The sequence below is a fragment of the Mustelus asterias genome, chromosome 14 (genome assembly GCF_964213995.1).
Source record: "Mustelus asterias chromosome 14, sMusAst1.hap1.1, whole genome shotgun sequence".
NCBI lineage: Eukaryota > Metazoa > Chordata > Chondrichthyes > Carcharhiniformes > Triakidae > Mustelus > Mustelus asterias.
The window spans coordinates 841,163-861,470 of NC_135814.1; the positions used below are offsets into that span (position 1 = coordinate 841,163).

General features: G+C 48.5%; 1 protein-coding gene across 1 annotated transcript in view; it reads left to right on the forward strand.

The window, feature by feature from the left end:
- Positions 1 to 20,308, forward strand: part of LOC144504014 (unconventional myosin-X-like) — a 219,264-nt gene that overhangs the window by 14,099 nt on the left and 184,857 nt on the right. The window contains 2 exon segments of the mRNA XM_078229165.1: positions 14,476 to 14,574; positions 17,909 to 18,067. Coding sequence (XP_078085291.1) covers positions 14,476 to 14,574; positions 17,909 to 18,067 — 258 coding nt within the window.

A 20,308-nucleotide genomic window follows, 5' to 3' on the forward strand; every position in this document is an offset into this window, starting at 1 on the left:
TTGCCATTGTTTGACTTGATGACTTGAGACTTCATGTGGTGCAGACTCGATGGTGAGAACTCTGAGGGCAACTCCCTCCCAACTGCACACCACGGTGTGCTGCTACCTCTACTGGATATGTCCTGCTGGTGAGGGCTTTGGACAGTCAGTGTCTCAGTGTCAGTGGGTTTTGGACAGTCAGTGTCTCAGTGTCAGTGGGCTTTGGACAGTCAGTGTCTCAGTGTGAGTGGGTTTTGGACAGTCAGTGTCTCAGTGTCAGTGGGCTTTGGACAGTCAGTGTCTCAGTGTCAGTGGGTTTTGGACAGTCAGTGTCTCAGTGTCAGTGGGTTTTGGACAGTCAGTGTCTCAGTGTGAGTGGGTTTTGGACAGTCAGTGTCTCAGTGTCAGTGGGTTTTGGACAGTCAGTGTCTCAGTGTCAGTGGGTTTTGGACACAGTGTGAGTGGGTTTTGGACAGTCAGTGTCTCAGTGTGAGTGGGTTTTGGACAGTCAGTGTCTCAGTGTGAGTGGGTTTTGGACAGTCAGTGTCTCAGTGTCAGTGGGCTTTGGACAGTCAGTGTCTCAGTGTCAGTGGGCTTTGGACAGTCAGTGTCTCAGTGTCAGTGGGTTTTGGACAGTCAGTGTCTCAGTGTGAGTGGGTTTTGGACAGTCAGTGTCTCAGTGTGAGCGGGTTTTGGACAATGTCCCAGTTTGAGTGCTACATACGTCTCTGAGCACGGAATTTCTAGATCAAATCCCGATACTCCAAGACTCGGGTACAAAATTCAGGATGACTGTCTGAGGGAGTGCTGCACTGTGTGCGGGAGTGCTGCACTGTCAGAGGGTCAGTACTGAGGGAGTGCCGCACTGTCAGAGGGTCAGTACTGAGGGAGTGCTGCACTGTCAGAGGGTCAGTATTGAGGGAGTGCTGCACTGTCAGAGGGTCAGTACTGAGGGAGTGCCGCACTGTCAGAGGGTCAGTACTGAGGGAGTGCCGCACTGTCAGAGGGTCAGTACTGAGGGAGTGCCGCACTGTCAGAGGGTCAGTACTGAGGGAGTGCTGCACTGTCAGAGGGTCAGTACTGAGGGAGTGCTGCACTGTCAGAGGGTCAGTACTGAGGGAGTGCTGCACTGTCAGAGGGTCAGTACTGAGGGAGTGCCGCACTGTCAGAGGGTCAGTACTGAGGGAGTGCCGCACTGTCAGAGAGTCAGTACTGAGGGAGTGCCACACTGTCAGAGGGTCAGTACTGAGGGAGTGCCGCACTGTCAGAGGGTCAGTACTGAGGGAGTGCCGCACTGTCAGAGGGTCAGTACTGAGGGAGTGCCGCACTGTCAGAGGGTCAGTACTGAGGGAGTGCCGCACTGTCAGAGGGTCAGTACAGAGGGAGTGCCGCACTGTCAGAGGGTCAGTACTGAGGGAGTGCCGCATTGTCAGAGAGCTAGGAGGTGTTAAGGATTTAGAGGAGTATACGGGATGTAGGAAGGAGCTTAAGAAGGAAATTAGGAGAGCGAGAAGGGGTCATGAGAAGACCTTGGCGGGCAAGATTAAGGAGAATCCCAAGGCTTTCTACAAATATGTCAAGAGTAAAAGGATGAGATGTGAAGGCATAGGACCCTTAAAAGGTGAAGGGGGAAAAGTTTGTGCGGAACCGTTAGAAATGGCGGAGGTGCTTAATGAATACTTTACCTCGGTATTCACGGTGGAAAGGGATCTGGGTGGTTGTACTGCTGGTTTGCGGTGGACAGAAAGGATCGAGCATGTGGACATAAAGAAAGAGGATGTGTTGGAACTATTGAATGGCATCAAGGTTGGTAAGTCGCCGGGACCGGATGGGATGTACCCCAGGTTACTGTGGGAGGCGAGGGAGGAGATTGCGGAGCCTTTGGCGATGATCTTTGCATCGTCGATGGAGACGGGAGAGGTTCCGGAGGATTGGAGGATTGCAGATGTGGTCCCTATATTCAAGAAAGGGAACAGGGACAGCCCGGGAAATTACCGACCGGTGAGTCTAACCTCAGTGGTTGGTAAGTTGATGGAGAGGATCCTGAGAGACAGGATTTATGATCATCTAGAGAAGTTTAGTATGATCAAAAGTAGTCAGCACGGCTTTGTCAAGGGCAGGTCGTGCCTTACGAGCCTGGTTGAGTTCTTTGAAAATGTGACCAAACACATTGACGAAGGAAGAGCGGTGGATGTGGTCTATATGGACTTCAGCAAGGCGTTCGATAAGGTCCCCCATGCAAGACTTCTTGAGAAAGTGAGAGGGCATGGGATCCAAGGGGCTGTTGCCTTGTGGATCCAGAACTGGCTTGCCTGCAGAAGGCAGAGAGTGGCTGTGGAGGGGTCTTTCTCTGCATGGAGGTCAGTGACCAGTGGAGTGCCCCAGGGATCTGTTCTGGGACCCTTGCTGTTTGTCATTTTCATAAATGACCTGGATGAGGAAGTGGAGGGATGGGTTGGTAAGTTTGCTGACGACACCAAGGTAGGTGGTGTTGTGGATAGTTTGGAGGGATGTCAGAAGTTGCAGCGAGACATAGATAGAATGCAAGACTGGGCGGAGAAGTGGCAGATGGACTTCAACCCGGATAAGTGTGTAGTGATCCATTTTGGCAGATCCAATGGGATGAAGCAGCAGTATAATATGAAGGGTACCATTCTTAGCAGTGTAGAGGATCAGAAGGACCTTGGGGTCCGGGTCCATAGGACTCTTAAATTGGCCTCGCAGGTGGAGGATGCGGTCAAGAAGGCGTACGGCGTACTAGCCTTCATTAATCGAGGGATTGAGTTTAGGAGTCGGGAGATAATGCTGCAGCTTTATAGGACCCTGGTTAGACCCCACTTGGAGTACTGCGCGCAGTTCTGGTCACCTCATTACAGGAAAGATGTTGAAGCCATTGAAAGGGTGCAGAGGAGATTTACAAGGATGTTGCCTGGATTGGGGGGCATGCCTTATGAGGATAGGTTGAGGGAGCTTGGTCTCTTCTCCCTGGAGAGACGAAGGATGAGAGGTGACCTGATAGAGGTTTATAAGATGTTGAGAGGTCTGGATAGGGTAGACTCTCAGAGGCTATTTCCAAGGGCTGAAATGGTTGCTACGAGAGGACACAGGTTTAAGGTGCTGGGGGGTAGGTACAGAGGAGATGTCAGGGGTAAGTTTTTCACTCAGAGGGTGGTGGGTGAGTGGAATCGGCTGACGTCGGTGGTGGTGGAGGCAAACTCGTTGGGGTCTTTTAAGAGACTTCTGGATGAGTACATGGGATTTAATGGGATTGAGGGCTATAGATAGGCCTAGAGGTAGGGATATGATCAGCGCAACTTGTGGGCCGAAGGGCCTGTTTGTGCTGTGGCTTTCTATGTTCTATGTTCTATGTCAGAGGGTCAGTACTGAGGGAGTGCTGCACTGTCAGAGGGTCAGTACTGAGGGAGTGCCGCACTGTCAGAGGGTCAGTACTGAGGGAGTGCCGCACTGTCAGAGGGTCAGTATTGAGGGAGTGCCGCACTGTCAGAGAGTCAGTGCTGAGGGAGTGCTGCACTGTTAGAGGGTCAGTACTGAGGGAGTGCCGCACTGTCAGAGGGTCAGTACTGAGGGACTGCTGCACTGTCAGAGGGTCAGTACTGAGGGAGTGCTGCACTGTTAGAGGATCAGTACTGAGGGAGTGCTGCACTGTCAGTGGGATGTGTGTTATTTCTTGGAACTATTTGAAAGATGAGCAGGGAATATTTCTCCAGTGTCCTGGAGCAATATTTCTCAATGAATAACTTTATAACAGATTATCTGGTCATTGGCACATTTCTCTTTGTGAAATCTAGCTGTGTGCAAGTTGCAGCTTTTCCTACATCACCACTCAATTGTAATGGGAACAGACAAGCATTTCTGTGTCCGTAAACAAGACTCCAGGATGGTATGTTGCCTCCCTTGTGCTGGGGTCAAGGATGTCTCGGAGCGGCTGCTGGACATTCTGAAGGGGGAGGGTGAACAGCCAGTGGTCGTAGTACACGCTGGTACAGGCGACATAGGTAAAAAAAGGATGAGGTCCTAAAAGCAGAATACAGGGAGTGAGGAAGAAAGTTAAGAAATCGGACCTCAAAGATAGTGGTCTCAGGATTAGTACTGGTACCACCTGCTAGTCAGAGTAGAAATGACAGGATATATCGGATGAATATGTGGCTGAAGAGATGGTGTCAGGGGAGGGTTTCGGATTCCTGGGGCATTGGGACCAGTTCTGGGGGAGGTCGGACCTGTACAAACTGGACAGGTTACACCTGGGCAGGACTGGGACTGATGTCCGAGGGGGACTGTTTGCGAGAGCGGTTGGGGAGGGTTTAAACTAATATGCCAGGGGGATGGGAACCTATGTAGTCAGAGAAGGAAGGAGCAAGGACAAGAACAAAAGGTAGAAAAGGGAATAAGAAAAGTGATAGGCGAAGAAACCAACGATAAAATTCAAACAGGGCGATAGAGAAAAATACTGGGATCAAGACAAACAATGTTAAACAGACAGCTTAAAGGCTCTGTACCCTAATGCCCAGAGCATTCACAATAAAGTGGATGAACTGATCGTGCAGATAGATGTAAACGGGTACAATATAATTGGGATTACAGAGACATGGCTGCAAGGTGACCAGGGATGGGAACTGAATGTCCCAGGGTATTCAGTATTTAGGAAGGACAGGCATAAAGGAAAAGGTGGTGGAGTGGCACTGCTGGTTAAAGAGGAAATTAACACGATAGTGAGAAAGGATATTCGCTCTGACAACATGGAGTCTGTGTGGGTGGAGTTGAGAAATACGAAGGGTGTCATATATAGACCCCTAAACTGCAATGATGATGTTGGGAATGGCATTAAACACGAAATTAGAGATGCATGTGATAAGGGAATATCGGTGATCATGGGTGAGTTTAATCTGCACATAGATTGGGCAAATCAAATTAGCCACAATGCCGTAGAGGAGGAATTCCTGGAGTGTTTACGGGATGGTTTTCTTGACCAATATGTGGAGGAACCAACTAGAGAGCAGGCCATCTTAGACTGGTACTGTAATGAGAAAGGAATCATTGCCAATCTAGCTGTACGAGACCCCTTGGGGATGAGCGACCATAACATGATAGAACTTTTTATCAAGATGGAGAGTGAAGGAGTTGATTTGGAGACTAAGATGCTGAATCTTAATAAAGGAAACTATGAGGATATGAGGCGTGAGTTGGCCTTGATAGATTGGGGAGAGTTACTTAAAGGGATGACAGTGGATAGGCAATGGCAAACATTCAAAAAACGCATGGGGGAACTGCAGCAACTGTTTATTCCTGTCTGACACAAGAGCAAAAGAGGGCCAATCCATGGCTTACAAAGGAAATGAGAGAGATCTAAGGAAGAAGCATATCAATTGGCCAAGAAAAATAATAGGTCTGAGGATTGGGAGCAGTTTAGAATTCAGCAAAGAAGGACCAAGGGATTGATTAAGAAGGGGAAAATACGGTACGAAAGTAAGCTTGCAGGGAACATAAAGACAGACACTAAGAGTTTCTATAGATACGTGAAGAGAAAGAGGTTGATGAAGACAAATGTAGGTCCCCTACAGACGGAAATGGGGGAATGTATAATAAGGGACAAAGAAATGGCCGAGCAACTGAATACATACTTTGGTTCTGTCTTCACAAAAGATACCGGAAATATTGGACAATGCAAGATTTAGTGAGAGGGAAGAACTGAAGGAGATCAATATTAGTAGAGAAATAGTACTGGGAAAATTGATGGGATTGAAGGTGGATAAATCCTCAGGGCCTGATAATCTGCATCCCAGAGTACTTAAGGAAGTGGCTCGAGAAATAGTGAATGCATTGGTGGTCATCTTCCAGGGTTCTATAGACTCCAGAATAGTCCCTGCAGATTGGAGGGTAGCGAATGTCACTCCAATAATCAAAAGGGAGGTAGAGAGAAAACAGGGAATTATAGATCAGTAAGCTTAACATCGGTAATGGGGAAAATTCTTGAATCCATTATCAAGGACTTTATAGCAGAGCATTTAGAAAGCAGTGGCAGGATCAGACAGAGTCAGCATGGATTTATGAAGGGGAAATCATGCTTGACAAATCTGTTGGAATTCTTTGAAGATGTAACTAGTAGAGTTGACAAGGGGGAACCAGTTGATGTGGCAAATTTGGACTTTCAGAAAGTGTTTGACAAAGTCCCACATAAGAGATTGTCGTGCAAGATTAAAGCGCACGGGATTGGGGGAAGTGTATTGAGATGGATAGAAAACTGATTGGCAGAGAGGAAACAAAGAGTAGGAATTAATGGGCACTTTTCAAATTGGCAGGCAGTAACTAGTGGGGTGCCACAGGGATCAGTGCAGGGACCCCAGCTATTCACAATATATAATAATGATTTGGATGAGGGAACAAAATGTAACATCCCAAAGTTTGCAGATGATACCAAGTTGAATGGGATGGTGAACTGTGATGACAGTAAGAAGTTTAACAACACCAGGTTAAAGTCCAACAGGTTTATTTGGTAGCAAAAGCCACACAAGCTTTCGGAGCTCTAAGCCCCTTCTTCAGGTGAGTGGGAATTCTGTTCACAAACAGAGCTTATAAAGACACAGACTCAATTTACATGAATAATGGTTGGAATGCGAAGACTTACAACTAATCAAGTCTTTAAGAAACAAAACAATGTGAGTGGAGAGAGCATCAAGACAGGCTAAAAAGATGTGTCTTGTCTGGAGACAATACACATCTTTTTAGCCTGTCTTGATGCTCTCTCCACTCACATTGTTTTGTTTCTTAAAGACTTGATTAGTTGTAAGTATTCGCATTCCAACCATTATTCATGTAAATTGAGTTTGTATCTTTATATGCTCTGTTTGTGAACAGAATTCCCACTCACCTGAAGAAGGGGCTTGCAGCTCCGAAAGCTTGTGTGGCTTTTGCTACCAAATAAACCTGTTGGACTTTAACCTGGTGTTGTTAAACTTCTTACTGTGTTTACCCCAGTCCAACGCCGGCATCTCCACATTGAGATGTAGTAATAACAGGGTTGTCATGATGGGAGACTTTAATTTCCCAAACATCGATTGGAATATCCCTAGGGTAAGGGGTTTGGATGGGGAGGAGTTTGTTAGGTGTGTTCAGGAGGGTTTCCTGACACAGCATGTGGATAAGCCTACAAGAGGAGAGGCTGTACTTGATCTGGTACTGGCTAATGAGCCTGGACAGGTGTTGGATCTCTCAGTGGGGGAGCATCTTGGGGATAGTGATCATAACTCTATCTACTTTACACTAGCACTGGAAAGAGAAAGGGACTTAAGAAAGAGATCAGGCAAGCTAGGAAAATGTTTATCTGGAGTAAGGGGAAATATGAAGCCATCAGGCAGGAGATTAGAGGCGTAAATTGGAAAGAGGTATTCTCGAGGAAAAGTACTGAAGTAAGATGGCACATTTTCAAGGAATGTTTGTCTGGAGTTCTGCATGACAACGTTCCGATGGGACAGGGAGGTGTTGGTAGGTTACGGGAATCGTGGTGCACGAAAGCTGCGCTGAACCTAGTGAGAAAGAAAAGGAAAACGTACAAAAGGTTCAGAGAGCTCGGCGATGATAGGGATCTAGATGAGTATACGGCTTGTAAGAAGGGACTTAAGAAAGAAATTAGGAGAGCCAGAAGGGGTCACGAGAAGGCCTTGGCAGGTAAGATTAAGGAGAGCCCTAAGGCATTCTATAAACATGTGAAGAGTAAAAGGATGAGATGTGAAGGAATAGGAGCTATAAAATGTGAAGGTGAGAAAGTCTGTACAGAACCCGAAGAAAGAGCAGAGGTGCTTAATGAATATTTTACCTCGGTATTGACAGTGGAAAAAGACCTGAGTGGTTGTACTACAGGATTTAGGTGGACTGAAAAGATTGAGTATGTGGACATTAAGAAAGAGGATGTGTTGGAAATTTTGAATAGCATCAAGATAAATAAGTCGCCGGGTCCGGATGGGATGTACCCCAGGTTACTGTGGGAGGCAAGGGAAGAGATTGCAGAGCCTCTGGCGATGATCTTTGCGTCGTCAATGGAGACGGGAGAGGTTCCGGAGGATTGGAGGATTGCGGATGTGGTTCCTATTTTCAAGAAAGGGAATAGGGATAGCCCAGGAAATTACCGACCGGTGAGTCTAACCTCAGCGGTTGGTAAGTTGATGGAGAAGATCCTGAGGGACAGGATTTCTGAACATTTAGAGAAGTTTAGTATGCTCAAAAGTAGTCAGCACGGCTTTGTCAAAGGCAAATCGTGCCTTACGAGCCTGGTGGAGTTCTTTGAAAATGTGACTAAACACATTGACGAAGGAAAAGCAGTAGATGTGGTTTACATGGACTTCAGCAAGGCGTTCGATAAGGTCCCCCATGCAAGACATCTCAAGAAAGTGAGAGGGCATGGGATCCAAGGGGCTGTTGCCTTGTGGATTTAGAACTGGCTTGCCTGCAGAAGGCAGAGAGTGGTTGGAGATGGGTCGTTTTCTGAATGGAGGTCAGTCACCAGTGGAGTGCCCCAGGGATCTGTTCTGGGACCCTTGCTGTTTGTCATTTTCATAAATGACCTGGATGAGGAAGTGGAGGGATGGGTTGGTAAGTTTGCCGACGACACGAAGGTTGGTGGTGTTGTGGATAGGTTGGAGGGATGTCAGAAGCTGCAGCGTGACATAGATAGGATGCAAGACTGGGCGGAGAAGTGGCAGATGGACTTCAACCCGGATAAATGTGTAGTGGTCCATTTTGGTCGGTCAAATGGGATGAAGGAGTATAATATAAAGGGTAAGACTCTTAGAAGTGTAGAGGATCAGAAGGACCTTGGAGTCCGGGTCCATAGGACTCTTAAATCGGCCTTGCAGGTAGAGGAGGCGGTTAAGAAGGCGTATGGTGTGCTGGCCTTCATCAGTCGAGGGATTGAGTTTAGGAGTCGGGAGGTAATGATGCAGCTATATAAGACCCTCGTCAGACCCCACTTGGAGTACTGTGCTCAGTTCTGGTCGCCTCATTACAGGAGGGATGTGGAAATGATTGAAAGGGTGCAGAGAAGATATACAAGGAAGTTCCCTGGATTGGTTGGCATGCCTTATGAGGGTCGATTGAGGGAGCTCGGTCTTTTCTCCTTGGAGAGACGAAGGATGAGAGGTGACCTGATAGAGGTGTACAAGATGTTGAGAGGTATAGATCGGGTGGATTCTCGGAGGCTTTTTCCCAGGGCTGAAATGGCTGCTACGAGAGGACACAGGTTTAAGGTGCTGGGGAGTAGGTACAGAGGAGATGTCAGGGGTAAGTTTTTCACTCAGAGGGTGGTGGGTGAGTGGAATCGGCTGCCGTCAGTGGTGGTGGAGGCAAACTTAATAGGGTCTTTTAAGAGACTTCTGGATGAGTACATGGGACTTAATAGGATGGAGGGTTTTCGGTAAGCCTATATATAAGCCTAGGTAGGTCGGGACATGACCGGCGCAACCTGTGGGCCGAAGGGCCTGTTTGTGCTGTAATTTTTCTATGTTCTATGTTCCAACCCATATTGTCAGAATGATTTAACACAAAGTTGAGAGTAGGGACATCTGGGTCGTTTTCAATTTGGAAAGCTGTAACTAGCCGGATTGCCACATGGATCAGTGGTGGAGCATCAACTATTTACTAAAAATGGCAGATGGATGATAATGTGGGGAAATGGCTCTGGAATATGGGATTAGAATAGTTTGGTGGTTTGTCTTTGGCTGACACAGATGCAATGGGCTGAAGGGCCTTTTCCTGTGCTGTGTACCTCTGAAGGTAAAGCTGCCGTGGTCCCAGATGACCATCGCTGCTCTTCTCCATGAGGGAGGGGAGCTGAGTCGTGATGATTTATCCTGAGGATCACCACACCTTGGGTGAGGGGCAGGGTTGAGAAGGTGGGGCCTTCATGAGTAACCTCAGACAGTACGGTGATTGAACCAATGCTGTTTGCATCACACTGCATCATGACCTAGCCACCCAGCCTACTGAGCTAACCAACTCCCCATGACCCCTATGACTCTATGAATAGCAGAGCAGGCTTGAAAGGGCAAATGGCTAACTCCTGAACCCTAGTCCTGTGTTCTAATGTGCTTAAAAACTCATCATTGATGGTAAGAGAGGGGGTGGAGAGGCACTGCTGATCAGGGATAGGGTGACAGCTGTAGAGAAGGTGTGTGCTGTGGAGGGATTGTCTACAGAGTCTCTGTGGGTGGAAGTTTGAAGTGGGAAGGGGTCGATCACTTTGCTGGGAGTTTTCTATAGGCCGCCCAATAGTGACAGGGAGGTGGAGGAGCAGATGGGTAAACAGATCCTGGAGAGTTGCAATAATAGCAGAGTTGTTGTGATGGGAGACTTTAATTTCCCAAACATAGATTGGAATATAGAACATGGAACATAGAAAAACTACAGCACAAACAGGCCCTTCGGCCCACAAGTTGTGCCAAAACACATCCCTACCTTCTCGACCTACCTATAACCCTCCATCCTATTAAGCTCCATGTACTCATCCAGGGGTCTCTTAAAAGACCCTATTGAGTTCGCCTCCACCACCACTGATGGCAGCCGATTCCACTCGCCCACCACCCTCTGTGTGAAAAACTTACCCCTAACATCTCCCCTGTACCTACCCCCCAGCATCTTAAACCTGTGTCCCCTCATAGCAGACATTTCCACCCTGGGAAAAAGCCTCTGAGAGTCCACCCGATCTATGCCTCTCAACATCTTATACACCTCTATTAGGTCTTCTCTCATCCTTCGTCTCTCCAAGGAGAAAAGACCGAGCTCCCTCAGCCTATCCTCATAAGGCATGCCACTCAATCCAGGCAACATCCTTGTAAATCTCCTCTGCACCCTTTCAATCTTTTCCACATCCTTCCTATAGTGAGGCGACCAGAACTGAGCACAGTACTCCAAGTGGGGTCTGACGAGGGTCCCTAGGGTAAGGGGATTGGATGGGGAGGAGTTCGTTAGGTGTGTTCAGGAGGGTTTCCTGACACAGCATGTGGACAAGCCTACAAGAGGAGAGGCTGTACTTGATCTGATACTGACCAATGAGCCTGGACAGGTGTCAGATCTCTCAGTGGGAGAGCATCTTGGGGATAGCAATCATAACTCTATCTCCTTTATGCTTGCATTGGAAAAAGAGAAGATCAGGCAAGCTAGGAAAGCGTTTATATGGAGTAAGGGGAAATATGAAGATATAAGGCAGCAAATTAGAGGAGTAAATTGGAAGGAGGTATTCTCGGGGAAATCTATTGAAGAGAGGTGGCAGTTTTTCAAGGAATGTCTGTCTAGGGTTCTACAGGACAATATTCCGAGCAGACAGCGAGGAGTTGGTAGGTTAAAGGAACTGTGGTGCACGAAAGCTGTGCGGGACCTAGTCGAGAAGAAAAGGTAAGCATACAAAAGGTTCAGAGAGCTTGGCAAAGATAGGGATCTAGATGAGTATACGGCTTGTAGGAAGGGACTAAAGAAGGAAATTAGGAGAGCCAGAAGGGGCTCGAGAAGGCGTTGGCAAGTAGAATTAAGGAAAACCCGAAGGCGTTCTATAAATATGTGAAGAGTAAAAGGATGAAACGTGAAGGAATAGGGCCTATAAAAGGTGAAGGCGGGTAAATCTGTACGGAACCAGTAGAAATGGCAGAGGTGCTTAATGACTACTTTGCCTCAGTTTTCACAGAGGAGAAGGACCTGGGTGGATGTACTGTGGGCTTGCGGTGGACTGAAAAGATTGAGTATGTGGACTTTAACAAAGAGGCTGTGCTGGAATCTTTGAATGGCATCAAGATAGATAAGTCGCCGGGTCCGGATGGGATGTACCCCAGGTTATTGTGGGAGGCGAGGGAAGAGATTGCAGAGCCTCTGGTGATGATCTTTGCGTCGGCGATGGAGATGGGAGAGGTGCCGGAGGATTGGAGGATTGCGGATGTGGTTCCTATTTTCAAGAAGGGGAATAGGGATAGCCCAGGAAATTACCGACCGGTGAGTCTAACCTCAGTGGTTGGTAAGCTGATGGAGAAGATCCTGAGGGACAAGATTTATGAGCATTTAGAGAAGTTTAGTCTGCTCAAGAATACTCAGCATGGCTTTGTCAAAGGCAGATCGTGCCTTACGAGCCTGGTGGAGTTCTTTGAAAATGTGACTAAACACATTGACGAAGGGAAAGCGGTAGATGTGGTTTATATGGATTTTAGCAAGGCGTTCGATAAGGTCCCCCATGCAAGGCTTCTAGAAAAAGTGAGAGGGCATGGGATCCAAGGGGCTGCTGCCCTGTGGATCCAGAACTGGCTTGCTCAATGGAGGCAGAGAGTGGGGATAGATGGGTCTTTTTCTAAATGGAGGTCGGTCACCAGTGGTGTGCCCCAGGGATCTGTTCTGGGACCCTTGCTGTTTGTCATTTTCATAAATGACCTGGATGAGGAAGTGGAGGGATGGGTTGGTAAGTTTGCCGACGACACGAAGTTTGGTGGGGTTGTGGATAGTCTGGAGGGATGTCAGAAGTTACAGAGGGACATAGATAGGATGCAAGACTGGGCGGAGAAGTGGCAGATGGACTTCAACCCAGATAAATGCGTAGTGGTCCATTTTGACAGGTCGAATGGGATGAAGGAGTACAATATTAAGGGAAAGACTCTTAGTACGGTAGAGGATCAGAAGGACCTTGGGGTCCGGGTCCATAGGACTCTAAAATCGGCCCCGCAGGTGGAGGAGGTGGTTAAGAAGGCATATGGAGTGCTGGCCTTTATCAATCGAGGGATTGAGTTTAGGAGTCCGGGGATAATGATGCAGCTATATAAGACCCTCGTCAGACCCCACTTGGAGTACTGTGCTCAGTTCTGGTCACCTCATTACAGGACGGATGTGGAAAAGATTGAAAGGGTGCAGAGGAGATTTACAAGGATGTTGCCTGGATTGAGTGGCATGCCTTATGAGGATAGGCTAAGGGAGCTCGGTCTTTTCTCCTTGGAGAGACGAAGGATGAGAGGCGACCTAATAGAGGTATATAAGATTTGAGAGGCATAGATCGGGTGGACTCTCAGAGGCTTTTTCCCAGGGTGCAAATGGCTGCTACGAGAGGACACAGGTTTAAGGTGCTGGGGGTAGGTACAGGGGAAATGTTCGGGGGAAGTTTTTCACACAGAGGGTGGTGGGCGAGTGGAATCGGCTGCCGTCAGTGGTGGTGGAGGCAAACTCAATCGGGTCTTTTAAGAGACTCCTGGATGAGTACATGGGACTTAATAGGCTGGAGGGTTATAGGTGGGCCTAAAAGGTAGGGATATGTTCGGCACAACTTGTGGGGCTGAAGGGCCTGTTTTGTGCTGTAGTTTTCTATGTCTATGTCTATGTCTGTGTAATCAGCTTTGGGATATGCTGTGGTTGTGAAAGTTGCTATAGAAATATACCTTCTTCCTTTTAATCTTTCAGAAAATTCTGCCTTCTCCTTGAGTCAAAGGTTACAGGGGTGTCAGACAGGAAATTCGAATTTGTGTCACAGCCAGATCAGCCACAGCTTCTTGAATGGGGAAGGAGCTTGAGGAGCGAAAGAGTCTTCTTCTGCTCTCATTTCTTGTGTTTTATTCCCACTGTCTCTCTTCATCGCTTTCACTCTCAGTCTCTCGCAGTTTACCATTGGTCAAATTGAATGTCAGAACAGGCTCAAGGGACTAAATGGCCTCTCCTGTTCCTATCTGAGGCGGCATGGTGGGCACAGTGGTTAGCACTGTTGCCTCGCAGCTCCAGGGACCTGGGTTCGATTCCTGGCTCGGGTTACTGTCTGTATGGAGTCTGCGCATTCTCCCCGTGTCTGCGTGGGTTTCCTCTGAATGCTCCGGTTTCCTCCCACGCTCCAAAAATGTGCAGATTAGGTGAATTGGCCATGCTAAATTCTCCCTCAGTGTACCTGAACAGGTGCCAGAGTGTGACAACTAGGGGATTTTCACAGTAACTTCATTACAGTGTTAATGTAAGCCTACTTGTGACTAATAAAACGTAAATATATTTCCTCTTTGTGCATCTTCTTTTTCCTGTCTCTTTCCTTCTGATCCTTTGTGTTTATCGACCTCTCCTTATGTTCTCTTTCTTCTGTCTCTCCTTCACTCCCTCTCCCTATCTCGCTTTCTCCTTCTCTCAGTCTCCCTCTCTTTTCTCTCCTCCTATCTCTCTCACACTCTGTCTCACTCTTCTCTCTCTCTCACACACTCTGGGTGTGCTTGTCCCGAAACCGGAAAATCCTGCCCAAGGTCAACGACCTTCCCATGGTCCGCCCCCCGCCCGCTCCGATTCCCGTGGCTGGCGGAATGGAAAAAATCACCCCTCTGTCGCTCTTTCCTTCTCTTGCTCTCTCTCCGTCTATCGCTCTCACTGGCTTTCTATCTATCTCTTTCTCACTCTCGTTCTCCCCGTCTTTCTATGTTTCTCTCTCATTCTCTATCTCTGTCTCTCTAGTTCTCTCAGTGATCACTCTGACTAATTTGATGTTTCTGTGTCCAGGGTTCCTCTGTTTGGCTCCAAGTGAAAGATCAGCTTCTCCCAGGCCGAGTGAATAGCGCCTCCAATGGGATTTTCCAATTCACCACAGAGTATGGAGAGGTGAGAATTCCAAGCTTGTCTCCCCTGTTACCCTCACTGTCCCAATTACCCCCTCCCCTTTACTCTGATTCTCCCTGTTACCCCCCCCCCCCCCCCACTGCCTGTTACCCCCACTCTCCCCTGTGGCCCCCCACTCTCCGTTACCCCTCCACTCCCCTTTACCCCCCACTCTCCCCTGTCACCCTCCCCATTCTCCCCTGTGGCCCCCCACTCTCCCTTACCCCCCCCACTCCCCTTTACCCCCCACTCTCCCCTGTTGCCCCCCCACTCTCTCCTGTGCCCCCCCCCCACTCTCCCCTGTTGCCCCCCCACTCTCTCCTGTGGCCCCCCCCCCACTCTCTCCTGTGGTCACTCACTCCCCCCTATGGTTCTCCCCTGTTGCTGCCCCCCACTCTCTCCTCTGGGCCCCCCCCACTCTCCCCTGTGGTTCTCCCCTGTGGTCCCCCACTCCATTTAACCCCTGCCTCATTCTCCCTTCTTTCCAGGATTGGGGCCACAATATCTAAGTAGGCAGTCGACTTATCATCAGGAATTTTAAGATAGTTCATTACGAAACAACAGTTTAGATAAAGCGCAGTAACTATTGAAACAGAAAAAATACACGACCTGTAACTTCCTCACAGGCAGTAGGCAGAGTCTCAGTCCTAGTCTGAGGAAACTTCCCTGACCTTCTGCAGCCTCTGGAGAAGGCAGCTGCTCAATGAGCACTGCCCTCTCGCTGCCCCCTGCCCCCTCCCCCTGCCCACTGCCCCCTCCCCCTGTGTCACTGCCCCCTGCCCACTGCCCTGCCCTGTCCAGCCTCCTCCCTCGCCTCTGGTATTGTCACTCGACTAATAATCCAAAGACACAGGGGATTCAGCTCTGGGGATTCCCAATCTTTCAGAGTGGGGGGGCCTCAATGGCCTCCAGTCCCAATGGCAAGGCCATCACGTCTGGTCCACATTGAGGGAGATCTATGTGATCCACACCAGTGAGAATCTTCACCCACGGACACAGCTCTGGGGATTCGGGTTTGAATCCCACCATGGCAGATGTTGAAATTTGAATTCAATAAAAATCTGGAATTAAAAGTCTAATGATGACCATGAAGCCATTGTCAATTGTTATAAAATCTGCCGCCCTTACCCGGTCTGGCCTACATGTGACTCCAGAGCCGCAGCCATGTGATTGACTCTTACCTGTTCTCTCAAGGGCAGTCAGGGATGGACAACCAGCAACACCCACATTCTATGAACAAATAAGAAACAATCTTTGGGAGATATGGGGGTGCACAAGATGCTACCTAACAACTTAGGAATGTCAACATAGAGTCAGAAAGGTTTACAGCATGGAAACAGGCCCTTTGGCCCAACTTGTCCGTGCTGCAACATGTCAGCAGAATGAAGATTGTTCAGAGATGCAATCAATTAATGCATTTAGAAAATCCTATAAAGTGCTTATTAAAGACCTCAATTTTTTACCCCAGTCTCTCCATTACCCCCACTCTCCCTCATTACCCCCAGTCTCCCCGTTACCCCCTGTCTTCCCATTATTCATTCTTTATCCATTACCCCACTGTCCCTCATGACCCCCCATCTCTCCATTACCCCCAGTCTCCCCGTGACCCCCAGTCTCCCCGTGACCCCCAGTCTTCCCGTGACCCCCAGTCTCCCTGTAACCCCCAGTCTCCCTGTGATCCCCAGTCTCCCGTGACCTCCAGTCTTTCTCGTTACCTTCACTCTCCCGTTACCCCCAATCTGAAAGACACAATAATGATATTCTTTCTTTTCACTGTCTCAATCTCATCCCCTGATCTTCACAGTCAGCTGTGTGGGAGAGTCTGAGCTGTTCTTATTGGCTGCGATCCTACCTTTCTGCCCCACTGACCGATGGATGGGGCAAGCCGGTAAGATGGTGAGAGCCGCGAAATCAGGTTCGCCTCGCGTGATCTTACCGGCACCGCAAATCCGGCGAGTTCAGCCTCACGTCCTTTTCAGGATTTAAATGTAAAATAGGAAGAATTGAAATATCACAAGTGAGCCTGGGCTGCAATTGTCTTGGCCCACTAGCCTCTGCAACTCCGTCAGTGAAGATTCTCACTGGCGTGGATCACGTATGATCTCCCTCAATGTGGACCAGACGTGATGGCCTTGCCATTGGGACTGGAGGCCATTGAGGCCCCCCCCCTGGAAGATTGGGATCGGGGGGTTGCCCCTTGCCAGTCAGGCGTCCTGGTACTACCCACTGGGGATCGGGCAGTATCAAGGGGGTGGGGCCTGATGGGGGCGGGCCAGGTGGGGGTGGACCAATTGGGGGTTCGCTGCCACTCTGCAACAGTGATCAGGGAGAGAGGGGCCGCAGCTTGCTGTGATCGGCTGGTCTGTGCACGAGTGGGTGGTGGGGGTTGGTTTTGGCTACAGAGCCCCACGATGAGGGGAGAGGGCGGGTGATCAGGTCTGGCAGGGGGCGGAATTGGCCGCAGAGGCCGGCTATAGTTGGGGGAGTCAGTCACTGACAGATCTGTGTCCACAGAACACAGAGATCTCACATGCGCAACGGCTCCCTCTGCTGCTATCTGCCAGCTTTCGGAGATCTCGGCCCCGTGTCCTTCCCGTGCGCTTCATTTTTTTTGACAGAGTCAGCTAAGATTCCATTTTTATCTCGCCCAAAAAAAAGCATGATTCTCCCCCATTTTCATGCTCATTTGGCACTTAGAAGTTTTTTGGTAAGATCGCCCCCATTAAGTCTGATGTTTGTCACAGAGGTTTACAGCATGGAAACAGGCCCTTCAGCCCAATTTGTCCATGCCGCCCCTTTTTAACTCCCTAGTCCCAATTGCCCACATTTGGCCCATATCCCTCTATACCCATCTTACCCATGTAACTATCTAAACGCTTTTTAAAAATCATGTTTGAGGCGGTAATATGTTAAATATTTTCCTCCCTTTTTCTCTCTCTGTCTCTGTCTCTCTCTCTCTCTGCCTCTCTTTCTTGCTCTCTCTCTCTATCTCTTTCTCTCTCTCTCTATCTGGCTCTCTCTCTGACTCTGCCTCTGTCTCTCTCTCTCTCTCTCTGTCTCTTTCTCTCTCTCTCTATCTGGCTCTCTCTCTGGCTCTCTGCCTCTCTCTTTTTCTCTCTCTCTCTGGCTCTGCCTCTGTCTCTCTCTCTCTCTCTGTCTCTTTCTCTCTCTCTCTATCTGGCTCTCTCTCTGGCTCTCTGTCTCTCTCTTTCTCTCTCTCTCTCGCTCTCTGGTTCTGCCTTTCTCTCTCTGTCTCTCTTTCTCTCTCTCTCTCTCTCTCTCTCTGTCTCTCCCTATCTCTCTCACTCTGCCTATCTCCCTCTCTCTCTCTCTCTAGGTGCTCTCCTTTGAGCAGGCTGCACTCTCCAGGGACATTGTTTTTCCGATGCATCAAACCAGTATTGAAGGGGTGGATGATATGTCGAGTCTCGCAGATCTACATGAAGCCGCAATTCTCTACAACCTCTTCCTGCGATACAAGCAGGATAAGATCTATGTGCGTTATTCTTCTCTTTCCCCTTACTCTGCTAAGTACCTGTGTTTGGAAGGAGAGCATGACAGTATCTCCCGATCAGCCCATTGTTCTCAGTCACCCAGAACTGTCCCTCTAGAATACTGTGAGGCCATTCATCCCATCAACTCAACTCACTCCTGACCCTGGGGAAACCCTGGGAAGATTTGACCTGATGTGGAGATGCTGGCGTTGGACTGGGGTGGGCACAGTAAGAAGTTTCACAACACCAGGTTAAAATCCAACAGGTTTATTTGGCATTAGGGTTAGAGTTAGGGTTAGGCAAATAAACCTGTTGGACTTTAACCTGGTGTTGTGAGACTTCTTACCAAGATTTGACCAGCCAGTGCATTTGAAGGAATTAAACCAGAAAATGCTGGATAAACTCAGTAGGTCTGGCAGCATCTGGAGAGAAACAGAGTTAATGTTTCATGTCTAAAGGGGGTACGTAAAATAAAACAGGGGCTAGCCCTCTACCTCCCTGGCCACCCTATAAGACATTGAGCAGGTAAAGCACCAGCCAGCCTGCCTACTCTTAGACTAATTACCTTTTTAAAATGCACTCAGGGGATGTGGCTGTCGCTGGTTGGCCAGCATTTATTGTCCATCCCTAGTTGCCCTTGAGAAGGTGGTGGTGAATTGTCTTCTTGAACCACGACAAACATCCCCCCTTCTGACCTTATGATGGAGGGAAGGTCATTGATGAAGCAGCTGAAGATGGTTCACCCTCGGACACCTTTGAGGAACTCCTGCAGTGATATCCTGGAGATGAGATGATTGACCTCCAATAACTAGCCAATGCATGTCCAGTTAAGGGCCTGATTCAGCTCCCGCTACATTAATAAATGGGAATGAACGAGGCCAGCCCACTCCTTTACCATCTCAGGTGATAAAGAGGGAAGGGAGAGTGGGTACTTTGGCCTTTGAGGGTGTCCTTTGGCCTTTGGGGGTGACCCCCTTTAAGTTACCTCCTCCTTTATGACTTCCACCTTGACCTCTAAAACCTGACCACTCACAGCCCTCCCCCTGTACCTGAGATCCTCCAGCCTGCCCTGGCCGCGCTTTGCTTCTAAGTCTAGTTGCCATGGATCTTCTGCTCAGAACTGCTTGTAATCCCAAAAGTGGCCACTACTGAGTTCCAGCACTGCTGAGACGACTTGACTGCCAACCAATCAGATTGGCCAGGAGTCTCGAGAGGAAACCCTCCTTTTGCTCGGGGCAGAACTCACCCAATTATCACATTAAACAGGAAGTTCGAGATGCATGTAACAAGGGTACTACCAAACGATGGGTGACTTTCATCTATATATAGGTGGGTTTAACCAAATTAGCAACAATAATGTGGCAGATCAAATCCTGGAGTGTGTACAAGATGAGTTTTTGGACCAGTCTGTTGAGGAACCAACTAGGGAACATCCTATCCTAGATTTAGTAATGTGTAATGAGAGGGTTAATTAATAATCCTGTTGTGCGAGGTCCTTTGGGGAAGAGTGACCATAACATGATAGAATTCCTCATTGGGTTAGAAAGTGTATTGTCCAAGCAAAACTAGGGTCCTAAATCTAAACAAGGTCTGAGGGTGCGCTCTCTGTGATAGAATTAGTAACTTAATTGAAAGTGGTGGATAGGCAATGGCTAATATTTAAGGAAAGATCGTATTCATTACAACAATTATATATTTCTAACTGACCCAAAAACACAACAGGAAATGTGACCCGACCATGGTTAACAAGAGATAGTTTTAGATCCAAAGAGGAACCATATAAAGTTGTTGGAAAAAGTAGCAAGCCCGAGGATTGGGAGCAGTTCAGCAAAGGATAATCACTGGGGGAGGAGGCTCCACAAATATCCCCATCCTCAATGATGGAGGAGCCCAGCGCATCAGTGCAATAGATAAGGCTGAAGCATTCGCAGCAATCTTCAGCCAGAAATACCGAGTGAATGATCCATCTGTGCCATTTCCTAGGGGTCCCCAGTATCACAGACGTCCATCTTCAGCCAATTCGATTCACTCCATATGATATCAAGAAATGGTTGGAGGCATTGGATACAGCAAAGGCGATGGGCCCTGATAACATCCCGGCAATAGTTCTGGCGACTTGTGCTCCAGAACTTGTCGTTGCCCCTGGCTAGGAAACTGGCATCTACCCGACAATGTGGAAAATTGTCCAGGTGTGTCCTGTACACAAAAAGCAGGACAAATCCAACCCGACCAATTACTGCCTA